At 31.4% G+C, this 25,511-nt stretch overlaps 7 protein-coding genes and 1 non-coding gene across 15 annotated transcripts in view; 5 read left to right on the forward strand and 3 right to left on the reverse strand.

Annotated features, from left to right (window-relative positions):
- Nucleotides 1-120: 120 nt before the first annotated feature.
- On the forward strand, nt 121-1,536 carry LOC139996830 (uncharacterized). Its single transcript, XM_072021359.1, has 2 exons — nt 121-395; nt 468-1,536. Exons 1-2 carry the CDS (start codon nt 258-260, stop codon nt 657-659), a joined length of 330 nt encoding a protein of 109 aa, XP_071877460.1. The 5' UTR covers nt 121-257; the 3' UTR covers nt 660-1,536.
- Nucleotides 866-1,520, reverse strand: LOC139996827 (mitochondrial import inner membrane translocase subunit Tim17-B). Its single transcript, XM_072021356.1, has one exon. It carries the CDS (start codon nt 1,518-1,520, stop codon nt 1,041-1,043), a length of 480 nt encoding a protein of 159 aa, XP_071877457.1. The 3' UTR covers nt 866-1,040.
- Nucleotides 1,537-2,552: 1,016 nt separating the features above from the next.
- On the forward strand, nt 2,553-4,580 carry LOC139996819 (uncharacterized). Of its 2 annotated transcripts, XM_072021333.1 has the most exons (5): nt 2,553-2,705; nt 3,001-3,321; nt 3,409-3,621; nt 3,792-4,103; nt 4,280-4,580. In XM_072021333.1, exons 2-5 carry the CDS (start codon nt 3,007-3,009, stop codon nt 4,502-4,504), a joined length of 1,065 nt encoding a protein of 354 aa, XP_071877434.1. In that variant the 5' UTR covers nt 2,553-2,705; nt 3,001-3,006; the 3' UTR covers nt 4,505-4,580. The 2 variants fall into 2 exon arrangements, with proteins under 2 accessions (XP_071877434.1, XP_071877435.1); XM_072021334.1 differs by lacking the exon at nt 2,553-2,705 and having other exon boundaries at nt 2,723-3,321.
- A 187-nt stretch (nt 4,581-4,767) lies between these two features.
- Nucleotides 4,768-4,840, forward strand: Trnav-aac (transfer RNA valine (anticodon AAC)). Its single transcript has one exon. It is a non-coding gene; the product is annotated as a tRNA-Val (tRNA).
- A 693-nt stretch (nt 4,841-5,533) lies between these two features.
- On the forward strand, nt 5,534-7,520 carry Apid1 (apidaecin 1). Of its 5 annotated transcripts, none has more exons than XM_072021350.1 (11): nt 5,537-5,687; nt 5,791-5,883; nt 6,006-6,089; nt 6,169-6,249; nt 6,335-6,415; nt 6,501-6,581; nt 6,668-6,748; nt 6,835-6,915; nt 7,002-7,082; nt 7,169-7,247; nt 7,384-7,520. In XM_072021350.1, exons 2-10 carry the CDS (start codon nt 5,797-5,799, stop codon nt 7,211-7,213), a joined length of 702 nt encoding a protein of 233 aa, XP_071877451.1. In that variant the 5' UTR covers nt 5,537-5,687; nt 5,791-5,796; the 3' UTR covers nt 7,214-7,247; nt 7,384-7,520. The 5 variants fall into 5 exon arrangements, with proteins under 5 accessions (XP_071877456.1, XP_071877455.1, XP_071877451.1 ...); XM_072021352.1 differs by having other exon boundaries at nt 7,388-7,520; XM_072021355.1 differs by lacking the exon at nt 6,501-6,581 and having other exon boundaries at nt 5,534-5,687.
- LOC139996817 (protein AAR2 homolog) lies at nt 7,386-9,616 on the reverse strand. Of its 2 annotated transcripts, none has more exons than XM_072021331.1 (6): nt 9,509-9,616; nt 8,888-9,090; nt 8,706-8,821; nt 8,477-8,630; nt 8,124-8,399; nt 7,386-8,062 (listed from the first exon to the last, which is right to left on the reverse strand). In XM_072021331.1, exons 2-6 carry the CDS (start codon nt 9,073-9,075, stop codon nt 7,654-7,656), a joined length of 1,143 nt encoding a protein of 380 aa, XP_071877432.1. In that variant the 5' UTR covers nt 9,076-9,090; nt 9,509-9,616; the 3' UTR covers nt 7,386-7,653. The 2 variants fall into 2 exon arrangements, with proteins under 2 accessions (XP_071877432.1, XP_071877431.1); XM_072021330.1 differs by lacking the exon at nt 9,509-9,616 and adding an exon at nt 9,204-9,448.
- A 557-nt stretch (nt 9,617-10,173) lies between these two features.
- Nucleotides 10,174-16,142, forward strand: LOC139996804 (uncharacterized). The gene is made up of 14 exons (XM_072021309.1): nt 10,174-10,331; nt 10,615-10,685; nt 10,775-10,913; nt 11,009-11,186; nt 11,265-11,366; nt 11,449-11,739; nt 11,809-13,992; nt 14,064-14,178; nt 14,250-14,454; nt 14,534-14,720; nt 14,791-14,949; nt 15,010-15,162; nt 15,236-15,328; nt 15,413-16,142. Exons 1-14 carry the CDS (start codon nt 10,287-10,289, stop codon nt 15,640-15,642), a joined length of 4,152 nt encoding a protein of 1,383 aa, XP_071877410.1. The 5' UTR covers nt 10,174-10,286; the 3' UTR covers nt 15,643-16,142.
- Nucleotides 16,143-17,212: 1,070 nt separating this feature from the next.
- The window catches only part of LOC139996813 (uncharacterized), a 75,435-nt gene continuing 67,136 nt past the window's right edge, over nt 17,213-25,511 (reverse strand). For both annotated transcript variants that reach the window (XM_072021323.1, XM_072021324.1), the window contains exons 4-7: nt 25,076-25,137; nt 24,717-24,849; nt 24,368-24,476; nt 17,213-22,198 (exon numbers count right to left, since the gene is read on the reverse strand). In XM_072021323.1, the coding sequence (XP_071877424.1) occupies nt 22,100-22,198; nt 24,368-24,476; nt 24,717-24,849; nt 25,076-25,137 (403 nt within the window). In that variant the 3' untranslated portion in view covers nt 17,213-22,099. The remainder of the gene's footprint in view (nt 22,199-24,367; nt 24,477-24,716; nt 24,850-25,075; nt 25,138-25,511) is intronic.

Below are 25,511 nucleotides of genomic sequence, written 5' to 3' on the forward strand. Positions count from 1 at the left end.
AATTTTATGAACGCATATACTGAATTCAAAATACATACAGGCAGTCTACAATAGCCAGCATTTACTTACACGTCAAGTTGGTAACATTGAAATCCATTATGAAAAACATAACCTTCAAACATTAAGTTACAGGTTATTAATTACATAGAGTGAATTTTAAAAATTACTTGATACTTTAGCATATCTTGCTACTATAAAGTTTTATTTTTATTATTGATTTCGTTAAAAATAAAAATAATGAAATAACACTAACAAAAATGGCGACTATCGATGATTTTAGCAATATAAAAATAAGTACCAGCGATTTACTCGGTTTTCAAAGAGAATTAATACAAGAAAAAGAACTTCTTCAAAATATATTAGCAAAAATTGATGATCAAATAAGTAGTCTGCAGGTAAATATAATATTTACAATCCCTTTTTTATGTTTTAATATTGAAAAACATTTCATATGACAAAATGTTTAGGTGGAACAACTTCATTTATTGGGATTAGTGAACAAATCATTAAAAGGTACAAAGACTGAATCTCATCCACAAAATATCAAGTATCAGTCAACAAATGATAATCAACAAGATTATACAAACAAATTGTTAGACTTAGCTGTGCCTTCAACTTCCACATATTACGAGGAAGAAATGGAAGATGAAGATGATTAGAATGAGATTTTAAGTTAAGAAAATTGTATTACATTAAACTATAATGATAATTTAGTTAAATCTGATAATTTATTTCCTTTACAAATAATGAAACTAAATAGTATGTGAATTTATTTTATAAATATGTTTCTCATTAATAAATTTCTATTATATTTATGTTAAATGCTTTATCTTGTTAATAATTCAATAAAAGTACAAAATCAGAATTAAATAGAAACCAAACTATTATTATATTTCTTAAATCAAGGGACTGAATTGTCTATACAAATTTGATGTACTGGCAATATGATAGCTGTCAACTACTATTGTTTCAAAGAATATGAAACATTTGTACTTAATTAGTTGAGTGTAATTTAAAATATATCTAGATATTTATACGTTTTACGATGGATGACTTTGTCTCAGATGGCTTGGATCTTCAGTGAACGATGGAGGTTTGAATTGTTCTGCAGATAAACGGGTAATAAATATTCCTACACCTTCTATTAAAGCCAATAACACTCCTCCAATAATTGCACTACCAGCCATGGCTGGTAAACCATTTCTTGCTGCTAATATTCCACCAGTAGCTGCTCCACTGATAATAGAGTTCCATGGATCTTCTTTCTTCCTAAGATGAACCAAAGTACAATCTATTGTAGAAAACATACCACCCCATAATGCAAAATTTCCAGCAATAATAGGAGACTTCTGCTTAATAGCTATAAGGCTTCCTAGGACTCTTTTGTTTATTCCACTGGGTGCATTACGAAATCCTTTAATACTTTGAAATACTGCACCACCAATAGCACCCATGGTAAATGCACCACCACAGTCATCTATTATACGCCATGGGCATGGTTCTCTTGCGTATTCTTCCATTCCTTAATTGATATTCTGTAAAATGAAGTTTATTTAATACACATATTTTTTTTACTAACAGTTGCAAATAATGGTAATAACTATCATATTATTATGGTTTTACCACATTTTATACATTATTAAATAAATGATACATGTATGTATGATCATTGTTATCAAGGAAAAAAGAAAAAAATGGCAAGTACTTAATGCATCGTAACAATCATGTATTAATGTTTAATATGTTTTTGATTTCATGTAAAATGTATGAAAAAGACTCACTAAAAGTAACGTTTACTGCTAGATCTTTTGAATTTTATACTGACATTAATGTTTCTGGAACATTCTTTTTACATTCAATTTTCCTATACGAACATGTTACGTAAAAGCAATATATCTATGTATATTTAAATAGGAAAGATGAAGAAACGTGGGAAGAGTAATATATGATATAAGTGAGGTTATGGGACTAGATCTCGTGCAAACTCGATTAACATGTACATAACAATACAAAAGATTGCAGTGCATTTATAAAAAATCTTAGCCTTATTATAAAAATAAAATCTTTTTACGTATTTACCATAAAATTTGTTTCAAATAATTAGATAGCCGAGGAAAAAGATGCCTCGAGCGCGACACTGTGGTGAATGTAACTATGTTAATGAACCTTCATACAAATAAAAGCCTTTTTTGATTATGTAAGAATAACGAGATGTCTATCAATTTAGTGTAATAAATGACTTTTCGAAAACAATTGAGATATATTTTATCATTTCGTTAAATTATTTTTCGTTTATACTTTTCATAATTACATTCGAATTCATTTGTACAAATAATGTATTAATTCTGCCTCACAGTGCATGATATTTCGCAATGAAACTACTGTAGCAATATCTTCTCGTACAGATATATTTTGTTCCCATAAATAATCGTACAATCCAGAACATACTTATAATTGGAATGAATAATCAATGACAAGTTTTATGTCATGTACCTGCTTTAAATACAATACGACTAGCAGTTTGTTGAATGCTAGACTGGCACACGTTTACGATAGTTTAAAATAGAACTAGCAGACAATGTCCAAAAATACATCATACTTTTCATTAGTCCTGGATATCCAGTCGCTTTTGTGTGACAAGAAGTTTCGTATTTAAAGGGAAACATCATTTTTTAACACGTATTCCATTGTATTTTAAGTTCCCGGTAATTAATAAAATCGATCTTATAACATAACAGACGATCCAAAGCTACGACTCATATACTAGAACTAAATTTAAGTAAAATAGATTATACGTAACATTTTAGAATTTCGATCGTCACCCAAACAGTCGATAAACTATAAAACTATAAGAATAAGAAATTATTTCGTGCTTAACGATAAAAATTATTTGACCAGTTGGATAATAATGAACACAGTGAAAATACATCAGAAACAAATTCGCTTTTCCTCTGTTTCGTATGCTTCGTGTGCAACATATAAAAGTGACGTTTCTTGCAGATAAAAATGTCAGACAACGAGACTCTTAAATCAACCACTGATCCAGACTCTTGTCTATCTGAAATGGCAAAGTCAGGTCAACAAGACAATGCAAAAGATACATCAGTCGCCATGGTAGAAAATCAAAATGCACCCATGCAAGATATTGACTGTAAGATTTCGCATTGCGTAGAAGATCAAACAATAGAGATGTCCGCAAAGGAAGTAAACTCGACTATCGTTGAAGATATGAAAATTGTATGTGAAACTGTAAATAACTCTCTAGAAAAAGAAGTGGAGGATAATAGCACAACATCTGAAGCGAAGCAAAATGTATCATCTGTAAGTTAAATATTTCTACATACGGATAATAATGGAACTTAGAATAATCAAGCGTTGGTTTCGTAAAATTGTGAATTCTTTTCGCAGCCAAATATTCTCGAAACGACCATAGGCGCCGGAGATACTTTTTTCTTGACAAAACAAGACGGAAATGTTGATGTGGGGAAACCGGAAGAGCAAATTGCACTTTCTGGCATGATCGATCCGATTAAACCGGAAAACGATAAATCAGTGATAGGAAACGATAACAATGTAACTGAACACGAACTTTTAATATCGAAATTAAAAGAAGAAGTACAGGTAAAATTTTATATACAAAAACAGAAAAGATTAATATGAGATAATATATACATAAAAGATTATATAAACAAAAAAGATTAAAAGATTAATAATAATAGGTAATAAGTTTTATGAAATCTTAATTTCTATGAACGATAATACAGCTATGATAAATTCTTTTCTATTTACAGAAAGCAGCCAACGAACGAGACTCTTATCAAAAGAAGTTGGAAAGCGCAGAAAAAAAACTGACAGAGTTGCAATCGACGTACGATGCCCTGCTGAAGGGTGAAGGTAACGAGGTTATGCTTCGTCGAATGGTGGATCAGTTAAAGGGTAAACTTATCCAAACTTCGCTGCAATTAGAAGATCGAATTCGTACTGTGTCTAATCAGGAGAAGCAAATTAACGCATTGAATAATCAGGTGGCTTCACTGAAGGAAGTAGAGTCTCTCACCAGAAGTCTGTTGCAAATTCGTAATATGGAAGTAAAACATTTGCAGGTAATCAGTGAAATGTAATAAGTAATATATAATTAGTAAAATATGATTAGTATCATCATAAGGTCTGTCAATCGAATGATTATCACATTTAAGACAATTTGGTTAAATTATACAAAGAATTATATTTTTAGAAACGACAAAGAAAATGAAGTGAATATTTATTGCCATTGTTATAGGCAGAGGTTGATGACATGGAAGTCCGAATTTCTGAGGAACGTGAACGATATAATACGATGATTAATAAAATGGATGCCGCGGTCAAATTAAATGCAGATTTGAAAAAAGAATACGAGACGCAGCTTTGTCTTTTCCGAGATTTACGAGAAAAGTATGAAGAGAAGGTTTCATTATTATCAGAAGAGAAACGAGCCCTTGAGGCTAACGTACAGTCTCCTAAATAAGGAAGTATCTCAAACTCGCTGAATTGTTTTGTAATTATTATAATTTGTATAAAATAGAAACTTTGTTCGGAAATAATTTACGGCTACATATTTTTATACCTCTTAACCTACTCCTTTGCTGAGAAAGAATGAAATTATAAATATAAATATATTTGATATGTGTTTTATTAGAGAATTTTTAATACATACATACATAAAGACTGATTAAAAATATATTATAAAAATTATCAATAAATTAAAATTATAAAAAATACCTTTCATCTGTTTCCGTGGTGTAGTGGTTATCACATCCGCCTAACACGCGGAAGGTCCCCGGTTCGATCCCGGGCGGAAACATTATTTTTGCAGAAAAGCAAAAGGGAATTAAACAATTCACAAGATCAGTAGAAGTTCCTATCACATAAATTTGACTTAACAGAATATTATTTTGGTTGTAATTTATAAAAATGTTTAGGCCCTGAGGAAATTTAAAACTTAAAATACTAAAAAACCACAGAACGAATAACATAAATAATTATAACAGATTAGAAAAAATAAATCATTTATAAAAGTAAAATGGATTTTCCAAGAACACAAGGAAAAGAAACTTATGTTTATTCTTACTATCATTCGCGGTAATTCCCTCTTGCACTGGTCTGTATGTATACATGTGTACTTTCACAAATGAATAAGAACACATTTGGTCCTTAACTAAACAGTGCACTTCGACTTATAATATGATACAATAATTTAAACAATTTTATATAGTAAAGGCTTTCTTCTCAAAAAATGCTAAATAGTGTGTGATAGTATTTTGTAACATGTAAGTACCTAATGTAAGTACCTAAAATGTAGTAAATATAAATATGTGCTACATTTTTAATCTAATAAAAAAATATGATCGGACTATAAACTCGACTTATATAGTAACAGTAAATAGGTTGTGAAAGAGTAAGAAAGAATGGAAGAAAAATGCATAACTTTACTGAAACAACAACATGACTAAAGGAAAGCTAGAATAAAAAGAAATTCTCGTTATCATACGTGTGTTGTGCGCAGTCGGTGATTCCCAAAGTACTATGAAGCCTTGAACTTTCACGCAGACAAAGACTGATACGTCTAACAGTTCGTATAAATACGATGCAACTCAGTACATTCGATATCAGTGACTCCACATTCAGAAGTCGGACCACTGGTTAATCAGGTAAGATACACACCATATATATACCAGTAATTATTTTATTAAAAAATATTTGTAAAAATATTCAAGGATGTAAACGCAACTAAATAACATTATTTTCATACAGAAAATCATGAAGAACTTTATCTTCGTCATTCTGGCTATTACCTTTGTGGTAGCCGTATCTACCACCACAATCCCAAATGCACGTAAAACTGAGGTAACATTAGAGAATATGTCCATAGTTAATTAGAGCAGATATACTTATTCTAAAAATTACATTATAAGAAAATAATTGAGTCAAGTATGAGAACCACTATTAAATCGTTTTTCTTATCCCAGCTCCGTCGCCGTCGGGAAGCTGGACCGGAACCAGAACCAAATAATCTCCCACCCCGACCTATAAGTCTCCCACCAATTAATCCTGTAAGTATATAAATATCAGTATTTAAATATTAATGCACAATGACAATATTCTATATTAAATTTTTTGGTAATTATCTAGCGCCTTCCTCGTGAAGCTGATCCAGAACCGGAACCAGGCAACCGACCAGTGTACATTCCACCACCACGTCCCCCACATCCGGTAAATATTAATTAGATATCAACCGTTTATATGATAATTGTCGATACTAGGGATTTTGATGAAATTTAATTTTAACTCTCCTCAGCGCCTTCGTCGTGAAGCTGATCCAGAACCGGAACCAGGTAACCGACCAGTGTACATTCCACCACCACGTCCACCACATCCGGTAAATATTAATTAGATATCAACCGTTTATATGATAATTGTCGATACTAGGGATTTTGATGAAATTTAATTTTAACTCTCCTCAGCGCCTTCGTCGTGAAGCTGATCCAGAACCGAAACCAGGTAACCGACCAGTGTACATTCCACCACCACGTCCACCACATCCGGTAAATATTAATTAGATATCAACCGTTTATATGATAATTGTCGATACTAGGGTTGTTCGATTAAATTTAATTTTAACTCTCCTCAGCGCCTTCGTCGTGAAGCTGATCCAGAACCGGAACCAGGTAACCGACCAGTGTACATTCCACCACCACGTCCCCCACATCCGGTAAATATTAATTAGATATCAACCGTTTATATGATAATTGTCTATACTAGGGTTGTTCGATTAAATTTAATTTTAACTCTCCTCAGCGCCTTCGTCGTGAAGCTGATCCAGAACCGGAACCAGGTAACCGACCAGTGTACATTCCACCACCACGTCCCCCACATCCGGTAAATATTAATTAGATATCAACCATTTATATGATAATTATCGATACTAGGGTTGTTCGATTAAATTTAATTTTAACTCTTCTCAGCGCCTTCGTCGTGAAGCTAATCCAGAACCGGAACCAGGTAACCGACCAGTGTACATTCCACCACCACGTCCCCCACATCCGGTAAATATTAATTAGATATCAACCATTTATATGATAATTATCGATACTAGGGTTGTTCGATTAAATTTAATTTTAACTCTTCTCAGCGCCTTCGTCGTGAAGCTGATCCAGAACCGGAACCAAATAACTGACCAGTGCACATACATCACCCAAACATCATATCCGGTACATATTAATTAAATATCAATCGGTTATATCGTAACTGACAATATATTTCCTACTGAAAGTTTTTATACATAATATTATATAATATAACATAATGGTATCAAGCGCAATATAATGTGTTCAATTTACTTTTTAGCCAGGCTGAATGTGCATTAAATACTTGAAGAAGTATTCATTATTTCCTTAATATAGCCGAGGCGAATGGAAATATTTTAACCTAATACTCTGTAAGATGTACATAACTTCACAATAAAATTGGTTGTTATTTTAAAATGTAGGAAAATTTGTATTTATCAATCCTTATTTATATATATAAACATTACCTATATGTACAGGAAGTAAGAATTTACGTTTTATATTATATATTTTACAACTGTATGTTTCCACGAATTACAAATATACAAGCCTACTCTATCGAAACAACAACCGGCGCTTCATCTTCAGTTTCTTCCTGCAAATTAGAAAAATCCCACAAGAATTTTACAGACAATCGTTCACTAAATCTCGTTGTATAAGATTTTAAACGTCCATCTAATTCAGAATTCATTTCAATATTTGCGAACAATTTGCGTAAATTATGATAAACAAAATTATTATTGGCTACAATGTCGCAAAGTACGTCTTCGGGTACGTGCATCAATTGAACTTCTAATGCTTTCATAAATTCAATGTAAATTGCGCGACGTTGTGATATCGCACGATCGGCTCCACAAATAAGAGATACAAGTTTCTTCCAATGTTCGAAGGCATCAAAACTTTGTCCAACAAGAAAACAGACAAATGCCAACTCCATTTCACCAATTATCTCTAAGGGACTGTAAAGATATTAATAGTAGGTTATAAAATTCTGAAACAAATATTTAACTAATCACTTACAACGTCAATTTCTTAAGAACAGTATCCAATGCATAACTCGTATCCAAAGAATACTTTGTAATCTCTGTTGGTGATGCTCCATCTGGATATTGCTTACAAGGTATTTTTGAAAGTCGAAGTTCTGTTCCAGGCTTAGGTTTCATATCAGGAAGAAGCTCATCTTCCTTCTCTTCTGTGGTAATTCCACTCCTCCTTCTTCTTTTCGAACTTGATTCTCCACCTCTTGGTCTTGCAGCATCAGTGCAATATTCTAATTCTAATGCTGACCTTACAAAGCTGAAATACAGAAATTTGTTAATAAAAGAATAAATATAGCAAAGACAATTAATAATTTATAAAACTTATTAACATACCCACATATGGGTGAACAACGTTCAACAAGAGGAGGGGTAATATGATTTGTTAATTCCTTCCATTGTTTCCATATATCATAAGGGTAACATCCTAGAAATTTATCTAAATCTTTCAAATTGCTCTTGTACCTTTCAACCGTTTCTTCTTCTATAGCTTTGTATGAAAAATTAGATTTTATTAATAACAAAGTCTTTTAACATTATTTTAGTACATTAAGTGCTATCATACTTTCTGAACTTAAATCTTCTTCTTTTGCGTCCCAACGCTTCACTAGAAATTCAGATGTTTTAAATATATGAAAAAAGCCAACTTTAGGTGTTGCTTCTCCAAATTCATCTACAGCACTTAAAGAATATAGATATGTAAATATTACGTTATAAATAAGAAGAACATAACTACGACAAATTTACCTATAATGGACATAATGAAATCCTGGTGGGATCATTTTAATCCCTTTAAAACAATCTACTGTATTCCAGGATTTTAAATCAATACCAAACTCTGTACCAACAGGTACATCCAACATAACTAATGTAGCACCTTCAACGAGAAGCTTCTGGGCTAGAATTTGATCCATTTCTATTCCTTTGCTTCCCATGATTAATTAATAAAACTGTAAAATTTAAGTAATAAATGGTTTTCTTCACATATAAATCGTATGGAAATTCATATATTTATATAAATTCTTTACATCTGTATATTACTACGTTAGTACAAAGCATTTACCTAAATAATTACAAAAAAAGTTTATATTTATTTACTGGAATAACATGATACAATATATATGAACGTTGTCGAATAAAAGGTGCTAGAAAAATATTTTATTTTCATCTTTAAATTAATAGTTTACAAAACTGTTACTTCCAAATTAATACAAAATTTTGCAGTTTACCCAAAATGTTCTTGTAAGCGTTTAGTATACACAAACGGTCAGTCTGTCATTCCATTTTCCATCACGCATGAACAATGTACAACGTAGATTATTCCATTTATTATTATTATTCCCACCTAAGAAATACATATATACACACCTTCATTTCGCTTGTACCGAGTTTTAAACCTGTTTTATATAAAAACTATAAACTTTAGATTAGTTTAATTCTATTTCTTTATCAATTCTATATCGAAGCAGAATTTTCGACATAAATCTTTCTTTACTAAGCGAAGTTGAACTAGGAATGCTGCATGTATACAGAACCATTGAGAATATTTGTCAATTTCAATAACAAATCACACCGACTCAATTCGACAGTTACCATATGAAGTAATAAATTCTATATAGTGTACTAATTAGTAGAATACGGAAGGAGAGAAAATAACGACATCGTAAATGAACGGAGTGGGGCGATGCGCAAAATTTAATAAGTAAGCGCGCGGCAGATTTCGAGTGTATTGAAAAGTCATAATTGTCATGTATTTTGAAAAAGGAAATATATATGTATCTATATTAAAATGTATGCCTGACATAATATAATACTATTAAAAGTTCATTATTATAAAAACACACAAAACTGCGTGAACATAAAAAAACACCGTTAAAGGTAATACTTTTAAAAGAATACTTACTAATATTATTAATTTATACATATCTATCTATCTATATATATATATATCTTTTACACTTGTATATAATCTTTTTACCTGTATATAATGTCGTTACATTATATAAAAATTTTATATCATAAATATTAGAGTCCTGGCCAGAACTGTAAACATCAAACTGAACGCCGCATAAACGTGTCTCTTGATCGGCGTTCAAAAATACAAATAATTTTAAAATAAATAGTACTAATTGTCATTTTAATTACCATGGACGATAATCTTTCGGATTTAAAGACAGATGAAACCGCTCGAGTGAGTACTTTATTCTCAGAAATTTTTACTTTAAATCGAATTTAATACTATCGACTATTTAGGTTAGTTTGAGGTTATAATACCGTTTAATTCTGTGTTATTAGTTAATAAAAATTTAATCTGAACTTTAATTAACTTTAATCTAAGACTCTAGTCAAATGAAATACACCACTTTAATACGAGTTTAATATGAAATATTTACTAATAAAATTTATTGTAATGCCATTTTTAAATTCTGATTCTTATTAAATTTAATTGTCGATTATTATTTATTTCATTTAAGGTGGATATTTCTAATGTAGACAAATTAACGCAGTCCTATTTATTGTTAAAAGAGAGAATTGCTGGAACTCAGTAAGTAAATTAACATATTAATTGTGTATTTTTATATATTTACATCTGTCATCATTTTTAATTAATATTAACAAAATGCTTATTTTTAGTGAATTAATTAAAAAATATAATGATAAAATAAAAGAATGTGAACAAATAAAGAAAGATCTAGATACATCAAATAAACATGGGAAAGAAACAACATATAATTATAATTCTGCTTTAGCAAAACTTATTAAATTGGAACTTGTAAGTAAAAGAATATATGTAAATATAAAATACTTATCCTACAAAATATTACCTTTCTTCCTCTTACTCATGCATTATTAATATATAATTCTCAGCAAAATACAGAGTATAAAAAAAGTATTGAAACTCTGACTACACAAGTAAATGAAGCTAATATCAAGGCAGCAGCTGATCAGCAGCATATACAACAATTAATATGTAAAATAAAGGACGTAGAAGAAGATCAAAATCACAAGATAATACAATATGACTTAGAAAAATCCACATTTCAAGGTAATTTTATAAAGTGGATTTAAATATTCTATGTAGCTTTACTAAGCTACTTTACTAAGCTTTGATTATCTCTTGCAGTAAGAATCAAGGAATTGGAACAGGAGTTAAAAAATGTAAAAAGATCCTATGATACAAAAATGAAAAAGATGGGAAAGAAAATTTCTATAGGAAATGAAAATAGTAAGTTAGAGAATTAATATAATTAATTTAAAAATATTTTTTTAATAATAATTTAATATTTTAAATTCAATTTATTTTATAGAACCAAAGTTACGGGATATTGGAACTAATACATTGACTAGAAACACAAAAATGCGAAATCCGGAAGTCACACATAAAAGCGTATCAACCGACGATTTGTATAATAGCAAGGATAACATATATTCTATATTTTGTGACAAGTGCAGTGTTTTGTTAGATCCACCTCCTATTGAGAAAATATGCAACATTATGAGTAATTCATGTCCAAAACTTATTGAAAAGATTGAATCTCCACCAAAAAGATTTCCATCTCCACCATTAAGATCTCCATCTCCATTACAACCTTCAATAGGTAAAATATTGAAATATTGACAGTGCTCATTTATGCGAAATATATTTTAATAATTTCATATATCTTTAGATATAAAGAATGGACAACGATGTAAAATTGAAACGTTGTCAACATTATCGGATACTTCTTCGCAGCATTTACCGAATCAGAACAGTCGTGTAGAGTTTATTCCAACAAGTCTGTTAACGCCCCATACTATTTCGTTAGGTCGCTCAGATTATTGTAATACTTTTCCTCCGACATCGAATTTAATAAATCCAAGTACATACTATATCGGATCGACGCCACTTAATCCGTTATCAAGGACAGATTCGAATACAACTAATCAGGATAATCATTGTGAGAATATGGTAACGCCTTCGTTGTCGATTATTTTATCATTACAAAAAAGAATTGATACGTTGGAAATGAAAATGAAGATGAAAGAGAAATTAAATAAAAAGGGCTTAAATCAAAGCAATAGTTGTTGTCAGCATCATCATATAAATCCTTGTAGTATGTATGATATAAATAACTCTACGCAATTTAATTTCAATAATTTAACAAAACTAATGGACGCTTACAGAAGAAAAGAAACAAAAAAATTGAATAGGCATAGAACATTGACGAAATTATCTCGATTAAAATGCAAAAGACTACAAAACGTACATACTGGTTTTTGGAAAATTGAATCAATTGTTAAAAAAACTGAACGAACTTCTCTTAAGAAAAAGCCTAAGAAGTGTAAGTATCGACGTTCATTTCTTAGAAAATCTGATAATTTGTTACATAGTACAGAAGACATAGAAGAGTTGTCTGGTGACAGTAAGACAAATATTAATGTACAATCTAAAAGCGTATTACATATAAGTGAATCTAACTTGTCTTTGAATTCTGATCATATGAATAGAAATGAAGCTGAAGCAAAAATAGTACGAAATTTGGTTGAATGTAGTAAGTCAGTAGGAGGCGAAACCGATTTAGGAATATTATCGGATACTATTGAATCTGGTAAACTGATCCGATCTGAAGGAAATATGGACATATATTCTACACTAACAGAGCATAAAAGCGCGATAGAAAATGAATCATGTTCTATTGAGCATATTAAACCGGTAAACGAATGCCCAATAAAAGTAGTACACGTATCACATTTAGTAAAATTGAATAAACCAATTGAAAAAACTAATACTTTAAATATAGACATGTCAGAAACGCCACAATCTGATAGTTTAATACCTCAGATTGGAACAAATAATTTTAATATTGGCAATTCTACAAAAAAGAGGAAAATAAGTGAAAGCGAATTAAAAAAATCCGTTATTCGATCAAAGTTGTTGAAAAAAATAAAAAATTTAAAGAAGAATAGTAAAATCATGAAAACATGTCAAAATGTGTTGGAACATGAAGATATGCACAATTATGAGCATGAAAATGGTAATATATCTGAAGAACAAAAAGCTTTAGACAATAATTCTGGAGTAGTCAAAAAGGATGAATATATACCTAAAAAGAAACCTCGCATTGCACACGTACCTAAGAACACAATGATTAAACAAAAGAAATTAAACGATGTTCCAGAGTTCAAGAAACAATTAGTAAAAGATTTAGAAAATGCCAACTGTACTGATTTAAATGAATTGAAAGGGGATAATAATGAATTACAAAATATTTGTGGTAATAATATACAAGAAACTCAATTAGTTTCTTCGAAGGCACATTCTAGCAGTACTGAAAATATTGTAGGAGATCCTGTTCACAAAATAGCAGTTACCGATATTAAAAATTTATTAAGTAATGTAAGAAACAAGACACACGAACAAGACACAAACATAACATTCGAAACAAATAATAGGTATAGTCTACTTGATACTACACACAATACTAATTCTTTGGAAGAGAAAATCGAATTGCATGAGAAAATGACTGATTCGAATAAGAATGACGAGCATTTGAAATATGTATGTGAAAATAATTCTCTAGATGTAAGAGAAATCAACAAAACAGATAATACGAACAAACAAGAATTATTAAATTTCAATGACATGTCTTCCACTGATACTTCAGAGATAAATAATATAAGTAAAAGGAATTTATGTATTGAAGAAATAACACGCACGAATGTTTGTACTACACAGGATGATTCTGCTATAGAACATGAACTAAAATCGTACAGTCTACTTAAAATATTGCGAGAACATATTAATAATAATCCAACTAAGAAGAATAAGAATATGCATAATAAAAAATTTTTACATATTGGCCTAATGGCAGGTAAGATTATTTCTGCTAACAGATTTTTTAAAACATGTGGGATTATCTAAAATATGCTTTATTTATTTTAGATGAATTCGTCAGTAAACAATTGCAAAGGCTGGTAGATAATGATTGGCAGAATTCTATACATTGGGATGTGATTGAAAAACTGAAATTTACCTGTAGTTCCCGTATTATAGCAAAGTTAGTATCACATCATGTTTGTAATTAATTTTTAATATGGCTAATTACTAACATATATTATATGAATTTAGAGGAATTATAGAATTCTTAAGCACAGAACAGGAACATAACAAAAATTTAGATAATCATTATACACCGCCTGCACCGTTAATGACGAAAGCACAGCAAAGAATAGCAGCATTATTAATTGACCTAGAAAAATCAGATCCCACTGTATTTCAATTCGTTCAACTTGGCATAGAGTACAAACTTTTTAGATTTAATCAAGCAATAGAGGTTTGGCTTTTCACTACTATTTTCATATGTAATGCAAAATTAACGAATGCAATTAATAATTAATTAATTTTATGTTTAGAGAGATGCGTTACAATCTCTTGCTAGAATGTATACGGTTTTAGCACGAATTAAGAAGGATCGAGAAAAAATCAGGATGTTTTGTTGCGATGCTTTGTATTGTTTGGGAGTACATGCAATACTTATTTTATATACAGTATTCACTTGTTGGCCAGAAGTATTTCCAAATAACGAAACAAGTACTAATAGTATGTGTATTTTTTTAAATCATTTCAAAATCAAATTTTTATTTCATTATTGTAACTATTATGTATACAGGATTATTGCCAAAATGTATGGCACATTTAATTATGGCACAGCAAGCTATAGACTACCCTAAATTTTATGCATTAAAAAATTTGGTGTCAATGTACTACAAATATCCAATGGGAACATTATCGAAAGATTTGCTCAAAGAACTTTTGACTGCACTTCAAGGTAAGAAACAATTATAATACTTTTAATTTATTGCCTAAATATAATTTGATCAATTTGTAGAGAAAAATGATAGTGAAGTAGAAATCGCTATTATACTTCTTGCAAAAAGAGAAGGAACTACATGGACGTACACGAACATTATTAAGGGTGCATTGTTATCTATGATAATTAACGAGAAATTTCCGAGCACATATCGAGCATTTTTTTTATTAGGTAAATTTAAAATTTAATAAATTTCATTTAAATATTTAAATTGTAACTTCCACTACAATACTTGTAAATGCAGGTAATTTGATGCGTGTATTCCCAATAGAAGATAAAGATAATTTAGTTGGTGAAATTATAGAACAACTGTGCGATTTAATCAATTCTGATGAAGGTATACTGTTATTATTTATTTTATTCGTGTTTTAAATGTAATAGAAAATTCAGTTATTAACAAACAATTAATATTTTTAACTAGGATCAGATGAGCAAAAAGAAGGAGTTTTCTCAGCATTGTTGAGTTTATCGAGGCATAAATTTGATAAAGTGATACAGAATACGTTAAGGTGGACTCCATCTGTGCCATTGCATATTCGAACTATAGAACAGATCAGTGGATTATTTAATGCGCGTGACTCAGATTTTTGGAGGGCTTATTTAAAAAAAAACAGACAACTGTCCGTTACTTCGAAAAAAAATAAAACGTAATGCATAGTTCTTTTAATATTAATAATACAAATCGGGAAATCGTGTGATATTTATTGTAAGATAATTTAGATTATTCAAAACTCTAAATTTTTCCATTATTCTTAAACACATTTAGGTTTTTCCGTTAAGGTTACGTTAATTTCGAATTTATTTAATTTTTTTTTTTTAATCAAAGATCGTGTTATCCTATGACATCCTATGATCGTATGATCCTAAAAAACAGAAATAATGTTTCCTTTGTTATTTCTGTATGCATAGTTTAAAAGTGTAACAAATTACTGACTCTTTTAACTGACTCTGGAATTCCCTGTTTTTATTTGTCAAACTGTATGATATTTTAAGCGATAATTTTTTTAAGTATTGTATTATGTATGTATATATGTGGCATATAGAAGACTCCAACTGATAACATAATTTTGATAAGCCAAAGAAGCCATTTCGTATGTGAAATAAACATGCTTCCATAAACTGATTAACGAAGCTTTGTTTGCACTTAATGTTTCATGTAAATGTCTTTACTTTCTATTTCCTTTTATTTTACCTACAGGTAGAATCAGAGAATAAAAAAAACATCATTTTGTCTTTTGAATGGTAATTCTTTAAAAATATTTTAAATAAAACTCAGATAAAGGATTTAAGCTGTTTCATATCAAGTAAATTTTAATTATATAATTTTTATTATTTCATATTTTTCAAACACAGGAGATACTAGCAAAGATGTAATAAGATGAAATATTGATTAGATCAACTGAATATTTATAATTAAATTATAATTAGGAGGTATATCTATTTATATAGGTCGATGGTTCTTGGTCTGCATAGCCTTAATGTTTCTTTGAAATTCCATCTTCCCAATCATATATAGATGTTACAAATTCAGCTTTTAATAACTCCAACTGTTATCATTATTTTTCCACTATTTTACTAACATGTACACTAGTATCACTATAGCATATCTGACACCAACCAAACGCATTGCATTGAAGATAAGAATGCCATTAAAGTGAGATAGATGCTGAAACATCAGACCAGTTTCCACAAAAAATTTGTAGGTTCGCGAATTGTTTAATGTCATTCCAAATTTAATGATTCTTTGAACAATTTGTCATTGAATTAATATACACAGACGCTAATTCAAACACGAAATATTTTAAATATAACATTTTTCGATGCGTAGATTACACGTTTCGCGGTGATCAAATCTACGCTGGAACTACTACGTGATCAAATTCGAAAAATAAGGTTTAAATGTTGTGCTCTCTTTGGTGAAACTTAGTACGTCATGTTTATATATATTATTTATATATATATTGTATTATATATATATATATCATTCTTCAATTCTTTTACTTTTTCCTTCTTTTAAATACAAGGATAAACGTTCTAGAATTTTTTAAACAACTATAATCACGTATTTGCCTGACGTATTACCATCTAATTGTAAGGGAAGGGACGCGAAGGACGGTGGCGCAGCCTATGGAACAATCAGTGAAGAATGGCGGGAAAGTGTTTAAAGTTTAAAGGATGATTGCAGCAACGTACGATCTCGCTTATTTATACTACTTAACCATTTCGGGAAACAAGAGTACAAGTTTTTATTCCTTTCAATATAATAATAATCGTAATAATAATAGATAATAATAAAAATAGATAATAATAGCAATAATAATAATAATAGAAATAATAATAATAGAAATAATAATAGCAATAATAATAATAATAATAGTAATAATAATCAACATATCGTAAGCTTCCATACGCAGAGCACGCTAAGTTAATACATGTACATAGTTTCTTTACAAAAATAATAACAATGTTTCGATGCAACATTGCGAATCCAATGATCAATCTCGTCTAGCTAAATGACACTTTAGCAGCATTTTTCCTTTGGATAGATAACTCTTGTTAACTATATAATCCCCGTTATATTCGTTCATTGTTCTTACCGTTCGATTTTTTCGAAGCAGATCATACACGCGTTATCCGCGTGCATACCGCTCCTTTCTCTCTATCATTTTCTTTCTTTCTTTTTTTTTTTTTTTTCATTCTTCTTCACACATTTTTATAAATAAACTACCTTTATTTTGTCAGTTAATCGACATTGTCTTTGGTACATTTACAACGAACAGCATATATCGCGACAGAAAGTACGGATTTGGTATGTCGGACGGGGTACCTACCATCCGCCGTCATAAAGCGCACGCAATTCACGAAAAAAAGAAACAAATTTCACTTGGAGACCTTTCGCGTGTCGTCTGAGCGCGAAGATTTCCGTCCGGAAATTAAAAATTAAAACAAATAAAGGAAAACAGAAAGAAAAAAGAAAGGAAAAACAGAATATTAAGAAGAAACGGAAACGGAAAAGCAAGAAGCAAACAAGAGAAAACAAAGGAAAGAAGAGGATACGAACGGGCTGAGCGGCGGTCGCCGACGGTACAGTTGACCAATCACCGATCGGAATGATCGGGCTCCACCAAGAATTTCGTGATTCCAGTGCCCTCGAGTCGATTTCGATCGACCGGTCAGTAGAACAAACCATATCCGTCGGGTCTCTCTCCTAGGATAAGACCTTTCTGACCACGCTGACCCAAAAGAAAAATTCACCGAAATTTCTTCGCGTCGTTTAGCTGTTTATCTTTCTCTGTTTCTTTCTCTTTCTCCCGACCTGAATGCAACGTATCCTTCTCGTGTCTGCTTTTTTTCTTATTCTTTCCCTCCCTTCGGTTCTCTTCTTCGTCTTGATCTTCGCGATACACGGCTACAGCGCTGTCTGATGTACTAAAATGCTACCACTGTCTACGCTTAAACGATCGCTAAGTCACAAGCCCAAGTCATTGCTCCCGACGACGATTCTCTCTGCTTTATTTATCTTTTCTTTCGACGATCTTTCGGCAAAAATTAAAGTCATGTTTTCCCTCGATGACTGACAGGGTGTAAATTTAAAAAAAAGAAAGGAAAAGGAATTGATCGTGGTCAAGCAATCACTCGGTCGTGACGATACTTTAACGTTTAGAAGCTGACAATCGAAGTCTATCTAACGAATCTCTTTTCTCATGCGATCGCTCCCGTATGAAACGTTTCAAAGATTCTCCGTGTTCGACAATCTACCATTCGTTGCTCAATTATTCGGAATCAACAGGTTCGAGTAATCGCTCTCACGATGCACGTTGATGCGTTTCGAAACGCAATACGATCAATTAGAAGAATTACAAGGAACCAGCTACGATCGATAGAAGCGATTACTCGAACATTCAGTGGAACTGTGTTTAGAAGTTGATTCAACGATTGCTGGTTCGATTGCGTGAATTACTAAATTGCATTTATGGAAAAAAACCTGTGTGTGCTGGCTGAATGAATTGTAGGAAAATGGCTTTGTCGATTGAAGAACAACGCAGATACTACGATATTCAACGAATGCCTGTGCGATGTCGGAACGCAACCTTTTCGTCGAGTCTTATGCGGTTTTCACAGGCGCACTTGCGTCGGAAATTGCGTGCTTTTTTCTCTTCGTTCTTTTTCTTTTTTTACATAACTTTCTCTCTCTCTCTCTCTCGTTCGTTCGTCCGTTTATAAATAATAAGTGCGTGTCCTTAAAAGATATCGTGTTAACCAAATAATACGCGGTAGTATTAGGAATAAATTGATTAATCGTGGTTCGATAATAATAATAAAAGGAGAATAATTAAATGTTCGCAACTAATGATCGTAAATTAGTAAGTTAATAATAATAATCGTGGTAATTAATAATTAGAGGAAAGAAAATAATATAAGAATAAATTAGGAACCAAGTACAAAGTTACGAGAGAAGTAAGATCGGGGAATAATTAAATTAGAGTTTTTCCATTTTCACGCTACGATTTCTTCACGATAATTACGACTATTTATAATAAATTACAGCGTACGGTTACGATTCGAATTCGTGCCCGTAACAGAAAATAAAAAAAGAAAAGAAATACACATTAGGCCACCTAGCTTCACGCGTTTCTCGCCTCGGAACCTATCTCGTTTTCTAATTCTACATACGTATGCATATTTTACCGTTTTCTCCTTCGTTTCTTTCTTTCGACTCTTCTTCCCGATTTTCGTTGTGCAGAAAGAGCATCAACTCTTACTGCATCTCTACGACGTTTTGTAAGTCATTTAAGTTTTGAAACTTCATAACGAAAGAGAAAACACGAGGCTCGTGGCCGAGCAAAGAAACGAAAGCGTCGTCGGGTCATGATCGCGCGACACACATTATTCGTACACGTTACACAAAAGTATACTAGACGATTCATTTTCTGTTTCTTCAAAGCGTTTGGAAGCTTCTTCATTCCACGGCACAGTATCTACAAATGTACAAATCATCATCGAATACAGGATCGATCCTTGCAGGGTGTTAGGTTATGATCGACCAAACAAATAACATATCGTGCTTCTTCGTGAACTTTTTAAGATGGCGTCGCGGTAGCGTTCGACAACGATCGTTTTAAACGAATCCTCGACTCCTTTCAAAATTCGAAAGAAGAATGGAGATAGTTCTATCGGTTATATTGGGAGGAGCACGCCGCGCGAACAATCGACTCTGTCATCCGGCTGACTCGTTGCCCGATAAATTTATTTGTCAGTGATCACCGTAAAGAAATGGGAACTCGCTGTCGACCAGCGTCGTCATAATTGTAGTTTGTCCGCTACAACGGCCCAATCTTTCTTGCGATAAATTTAACGGAAAACGAATCGGCTGGCCCTATGTGGATAATTTACTATTTACAAGAGGAGAGGCGAGGAACAGAGATTTGCTCTGCGGCGCGCTCGATTCCGACTTTAATCGATCGATGAACACGGTCGTTATCGACGCCACCGCGACTCGTGCATTCGTCTTCGAGAATTCAATCGACTTTATCGACGATCTAACGAATATTACAACGAGGCTTACTTTCTTTTCGCTAGGTTTTAACGCCGCACAGAGACACCATCCTCGAGTTCGTTCTCTTTTCTTTTTTCACCATATTAGGGCGTTCACAATCGCCAACGCCTACCACCCGAATTTAAATTATATTACGAATTTAAATGAAGTTACACATACGGCATTGTGCGGACAAAAAATACATATACTTAACGAAAACTTTCCAATAAATAATTACGTCTGTATTGAACGAACATTTTACAGTGAAACACACTTATATGATCAAGTTTTGGCCCGTCACGCGAATCAACGTTGTATTATCGCTGTGACGCATAACTTTCGTGACGATTCGGCACATTGAAAGAAAGAAAACTGAACGACAGGAACGGTTGGAATTTTCGAATTTCTTCCCTTTTGGATTAACCAGTGTAGAAGAAGAGAAACTGTCTGACATCCAACGATTTAGAACTTCGAATACTTTGCATCTGCTAACGTTTCTGATACGTGAATCGTTCTATTTTCCGCGTTTCAGTGGTATTGATTTATAAGAAACTTGTGCTGAACTCGGAACTTGCATCGAGGGATCGATTTCTGCGCGAGGATACGGAAAAAAGAAGCGAACGAAATCGGACCATACAGAAAACAGGAGTTTGTGGAAAAGAAGAATAAAATAAAGCAGTGAAATCAGGGGAGGGGACTTATTTCCGCGCGTTTTCTCGATTAAAATCGAGGAAATATATTCTACGACGAGCAATGATTCTACTTAGCAGAGGATTATTCGTCGAAACTTAACTGGTACATTTATCTTAACCGATGCTAATAACGTTATGTAATTATTCTCCGGTTATTATTGTCTGCTCTAAACTATCTCGTATCTCCGATAGGAACAAATTACTTATGCTTCTTCTCCGTTACGTTCGCGCTAAATGCTTCTTTTCTCTTCTCCTCTCTCTCTCTCTCTTCTCTACTTTTTCTTTCTATTAAGAGAGTCACCTATTCAGCAGAGGCTTTATTTTTAAGCTTGCCTTCTTGTCTACTTTCTTGTCCTTTGTTCTTCCAGCTGTTCAGGTCCAGCTATTTAAAGTTACCGGCTACGTACTTCCTTTTTAATCCTACGCTTTTCTACATCTCGCGCGAATCATCGATCCCGAGGACCCAGTCCACGTATCGATTTTTTCAGCTGCCAAAGAGATCGTCTCTTGCTGTCTTGCCAACGAGATCTTCCATTGTGAAGAAACGCACGGCTCGAACTCGGGCTAAACGATCTTCCTCTTCAAACGATCCTTAACGATGCAAGAAACTCGTCGACCGGATAATTCAGGCACAAATAAACATTGAATTACGACGAAGCTAGGCTCTTCAAAGTCGCACACGATCGTCGAGCAATACGTTCACAATGGATTTTTTTTCTCTCTTCCTTCCTCTCTGATACGTCACCGCGAGAACGTAGTCCATGGACGGAGACAGAAAGCAGCTGGGTGAAAGTGATTCCCTTCCGTCGACGTGGTGTCGGTGATCTCTACGCTGGACGCCTTGGTTCGTGTAGTGGAATTAGGCACCGGACTGACTCTATCATTGATTGGAACGTTTGCCTTCGCTGATGGACGCCATTCTCATTGACTCCGCTTCCGGGCAGTTCCATCCGGGCATTCTCGTCTGCTCTATCGCCGCCTGAGAACACCACGAACGAAAGGTTCTTAGCGAACAAGTTTTTACTTTCTCTGATCAATCATTCTCTCCATGTAATACTACATATATATATATATAAATTAATTAATTAATTATTATGTTGATTATGATTATTATATTGGTAATTTCCATTTTTTAAAACTAACTTAAATTAATTAAAATTAATTCTTTTAAATTAATAAAAATTAAATAGTAATTTCCATTTCTTTTTTTAATTAAAAAAATGGAAATTGCTATTTAATTTTATATAATTTTATGAATAATTTATTAATTTTTGTAGTTTTTAAAAGTTTAAATAAAATTTTGAGAAATGTTATATAATTTGATAAATTTTGTCAAAAAATTGAATAATACTGGCGAATTTTTAAAAAGATTGAAAAAACTGGGAAAAACTGATTTTATTATATTTAGGTGTATATATATATATATATTCATTAATTAATTAATTTATTATAATATTGATTATGATTATTATATTGGTAATTTCCATTTTTTAAATTAATATAAATTAATTAAAATTAACTCTTTTAAATTAATTAAAATTAAATAGTAATTTCCATTTCTTTTTTTAATTAAAAAAATGGAAAATGCTATTTAATTTTATATAATTTTATGAATAATTTATTAATTTTTGTAGTTTTTAAATTTAAATAAAATTTTGAGAAACGTTATATAATTTAATAAATTTTGTCAAAAAATTGAATAAAACTGGCAAATTTTTGAAAAGATCGAACAAAATTGGGAAAAACTGATTTTATTATATATAGGTATATGTATATATATATTAATTAATTAATTTATTTATTATAATATTGATTATGATTATTATATTGGTAATTTCCATTTTTCTTTTTTGAAAAAATTAAAAATATGGAAATTATCATTTAATTTTATATAATTTTATTAATAATTTATTAATTTTTGTAGTTTTTAAAAAATTCAGTAGTTTGATAAATTTTGACAAAAAATTGGATAAAACTGGCAAATTTTTAAAAAGATCGAACAAAATTGGGAAAAACTGATTTTATTATATATAGGTATATGTATATATATATTAATTAATTAATTTATTTATTATAATATTGATTATGATTATTATATTGGTAATTTCCATTTTTCTTTTGTGAAAAAATTAAAAAAATGGAAATTATCATATAATTTTATATAATTTTATTAATAATTTATTAATTTTTATAGTTTTTAGAAATTTAAGTAATTTGATAAATTTTGACAAAAAATTGGATAAAATTGGCAAATTTTTAAAAAGATTGAAAGAAATTGGGAAAAACTGATTTTATTATATATAGGTATATATATATTAATTTATTTATTTATTATAATATTGATTATGATTATTATATTGGTAATTTCCATTTTTCTTTCTTGAAAAAATAAAAAAAAAATGGAAATTATCATATAATTTTATATAATTTTATTAATAATTTATTAATTTTTATAGTTTTTAGAAATTTAAGTAATTTGATAAATTTTGTCAAAAAATTGGATAAAATTGGCAAATTAAAAAAAAAGTTGGATAACTTTGGCAAATTAAAAAAAAAATTGAAAAAATTGGGAAAAATTGGTTTTATTACATATAAGTATATATAATTATATATTATAAATATATATATTTATAAAATATAAAAATTTAAATTTAAATATATATATATATTTAAATAATAAATTGAAAAAAAGTAATCGAAATATAATTAATTATACATATACAATAATTTATATAAAATATTATTATTCTTAAATCTTGAGATATATATTTATATATAAATATATCCTGAGAAACATTTATATATATATATTTATGTGTTTATTAAATATATAAATAATTATATTATATAAAACATAATATAGTATAATACATATATAAGTTATTTTTATAGATGGAAATATTATTAAACGATGCAAGTATCAGATCTTTGGTACTTTGTACGACACGGCAATTGTTAAAAAATCGTGTCCAAAGTATAGCTGATACAAATTCGCAAATAATAATATGCGAGCTATGGAAAATGGGTATAGATAAATTTCACTGAGGAAAAATTCCTGCCGGGAGATATCCACAGACAGGCCATTTGAAGCGTGGTAAGATGCGAAATCATAGGAGTATCGATACAGGTGCACGCGTGCTACACTTACCGAGCTATTAGGATTCTTGGTCATGAAGATCATGAGGGAGCGGCTGCGGTTGCTAAACGGCCTTAACTCCGGATCTCGGCCGGGACCATCCACCGTGTCGACGCAATTACTGTTGGCACAGAAATAACGTCGAATGTGAAATTTGTGCATTCATCAACCACCATGCAAGATTTATGAAATGAACGAGAATTAGCTTTTTTATAATCCATCTAAATATCAACCATGTCTAAATCATCAATCTACTTTAATTATCACTTTCATCATTCTAGGTGAGCGAAAGATAAGAAAGGAAGGCTATAAATAAATAGACGAAGAAAAATTCATAATGATACAAGAAGAAACTACATACCTCGACCGTAATTCCTTTTGCTTTCGCTTACAGTGGATGTAAGCCGCTATGCAAATGATAACGACCAGGAATACTGCTATCGTGGCACCACCGGCGATGCTGGCTGTCTCCAACATTACACGTTGCCGGGAAGCTGTAACAAAAACGTCACTTTCCTAGTCACCGGACACAGCTTCTTGTCCCTTAGGACTGCCTCTAACACGCGTTGCAGATTGAACAAGGCAGTTCGTTGAATTTACATTGTACCCAGTGCATTATACTCGGCTCTTGCTATGTAGCATGACTCTAGAATGGAATAAAACTATCTGGTCGCGGCGACCAGGAATACAACAAGAGAATCGAGAACGGCAGATACTTACGTAAATAGGAACCATCTAAATCCTTAAACTCGCATCTCTGCCCGATATAACCGTTGGCGCATCTGCAAGAAAAGAAAGCGAACCTGGTTAGATACAGTGTTGTATATCGGCCGGGTAAAAGAGCGGTAGAACGCATGTCGGTACTTTATTGTTCGTACGCGGCACTTCCGTAAAACGCGGCAAGAAATCCAGGAAGCTATAAAACGTACTCTTTAGGCACGAACCGCTTTTAGTATCGGGCATTAATCAGATAGGTACGCGATGGCTCGAACCACCCAATTAGTACACTTAATTATTAACAGAAAAGCGCAAAAGGAGATAGGAGAACTGTGTAGAAAGAGGAGAGAAGAGCAAAATTAAGACGGATAGAGGGAATAAAAAAAGGAAGATCAATGAAAATAAGAGAAAAGAACAGGTAAAAACTGTAGAGAGGAAC

The sequence above is a fragment of the Bombus fervidus genome, chromosome 19 (genome assembly GCF_041682495.2).
Source record: "Bombus fervidus isolate BK054 chromosome 19, iyBomFerv1, whole genome shotgun sequence".
Taxonomy (NCBI): Eukaryota; Metazoa; Arthropoda; class Insecta; order Hymenoptera; family Apidae; genus Bombus; species Bombus fervidus.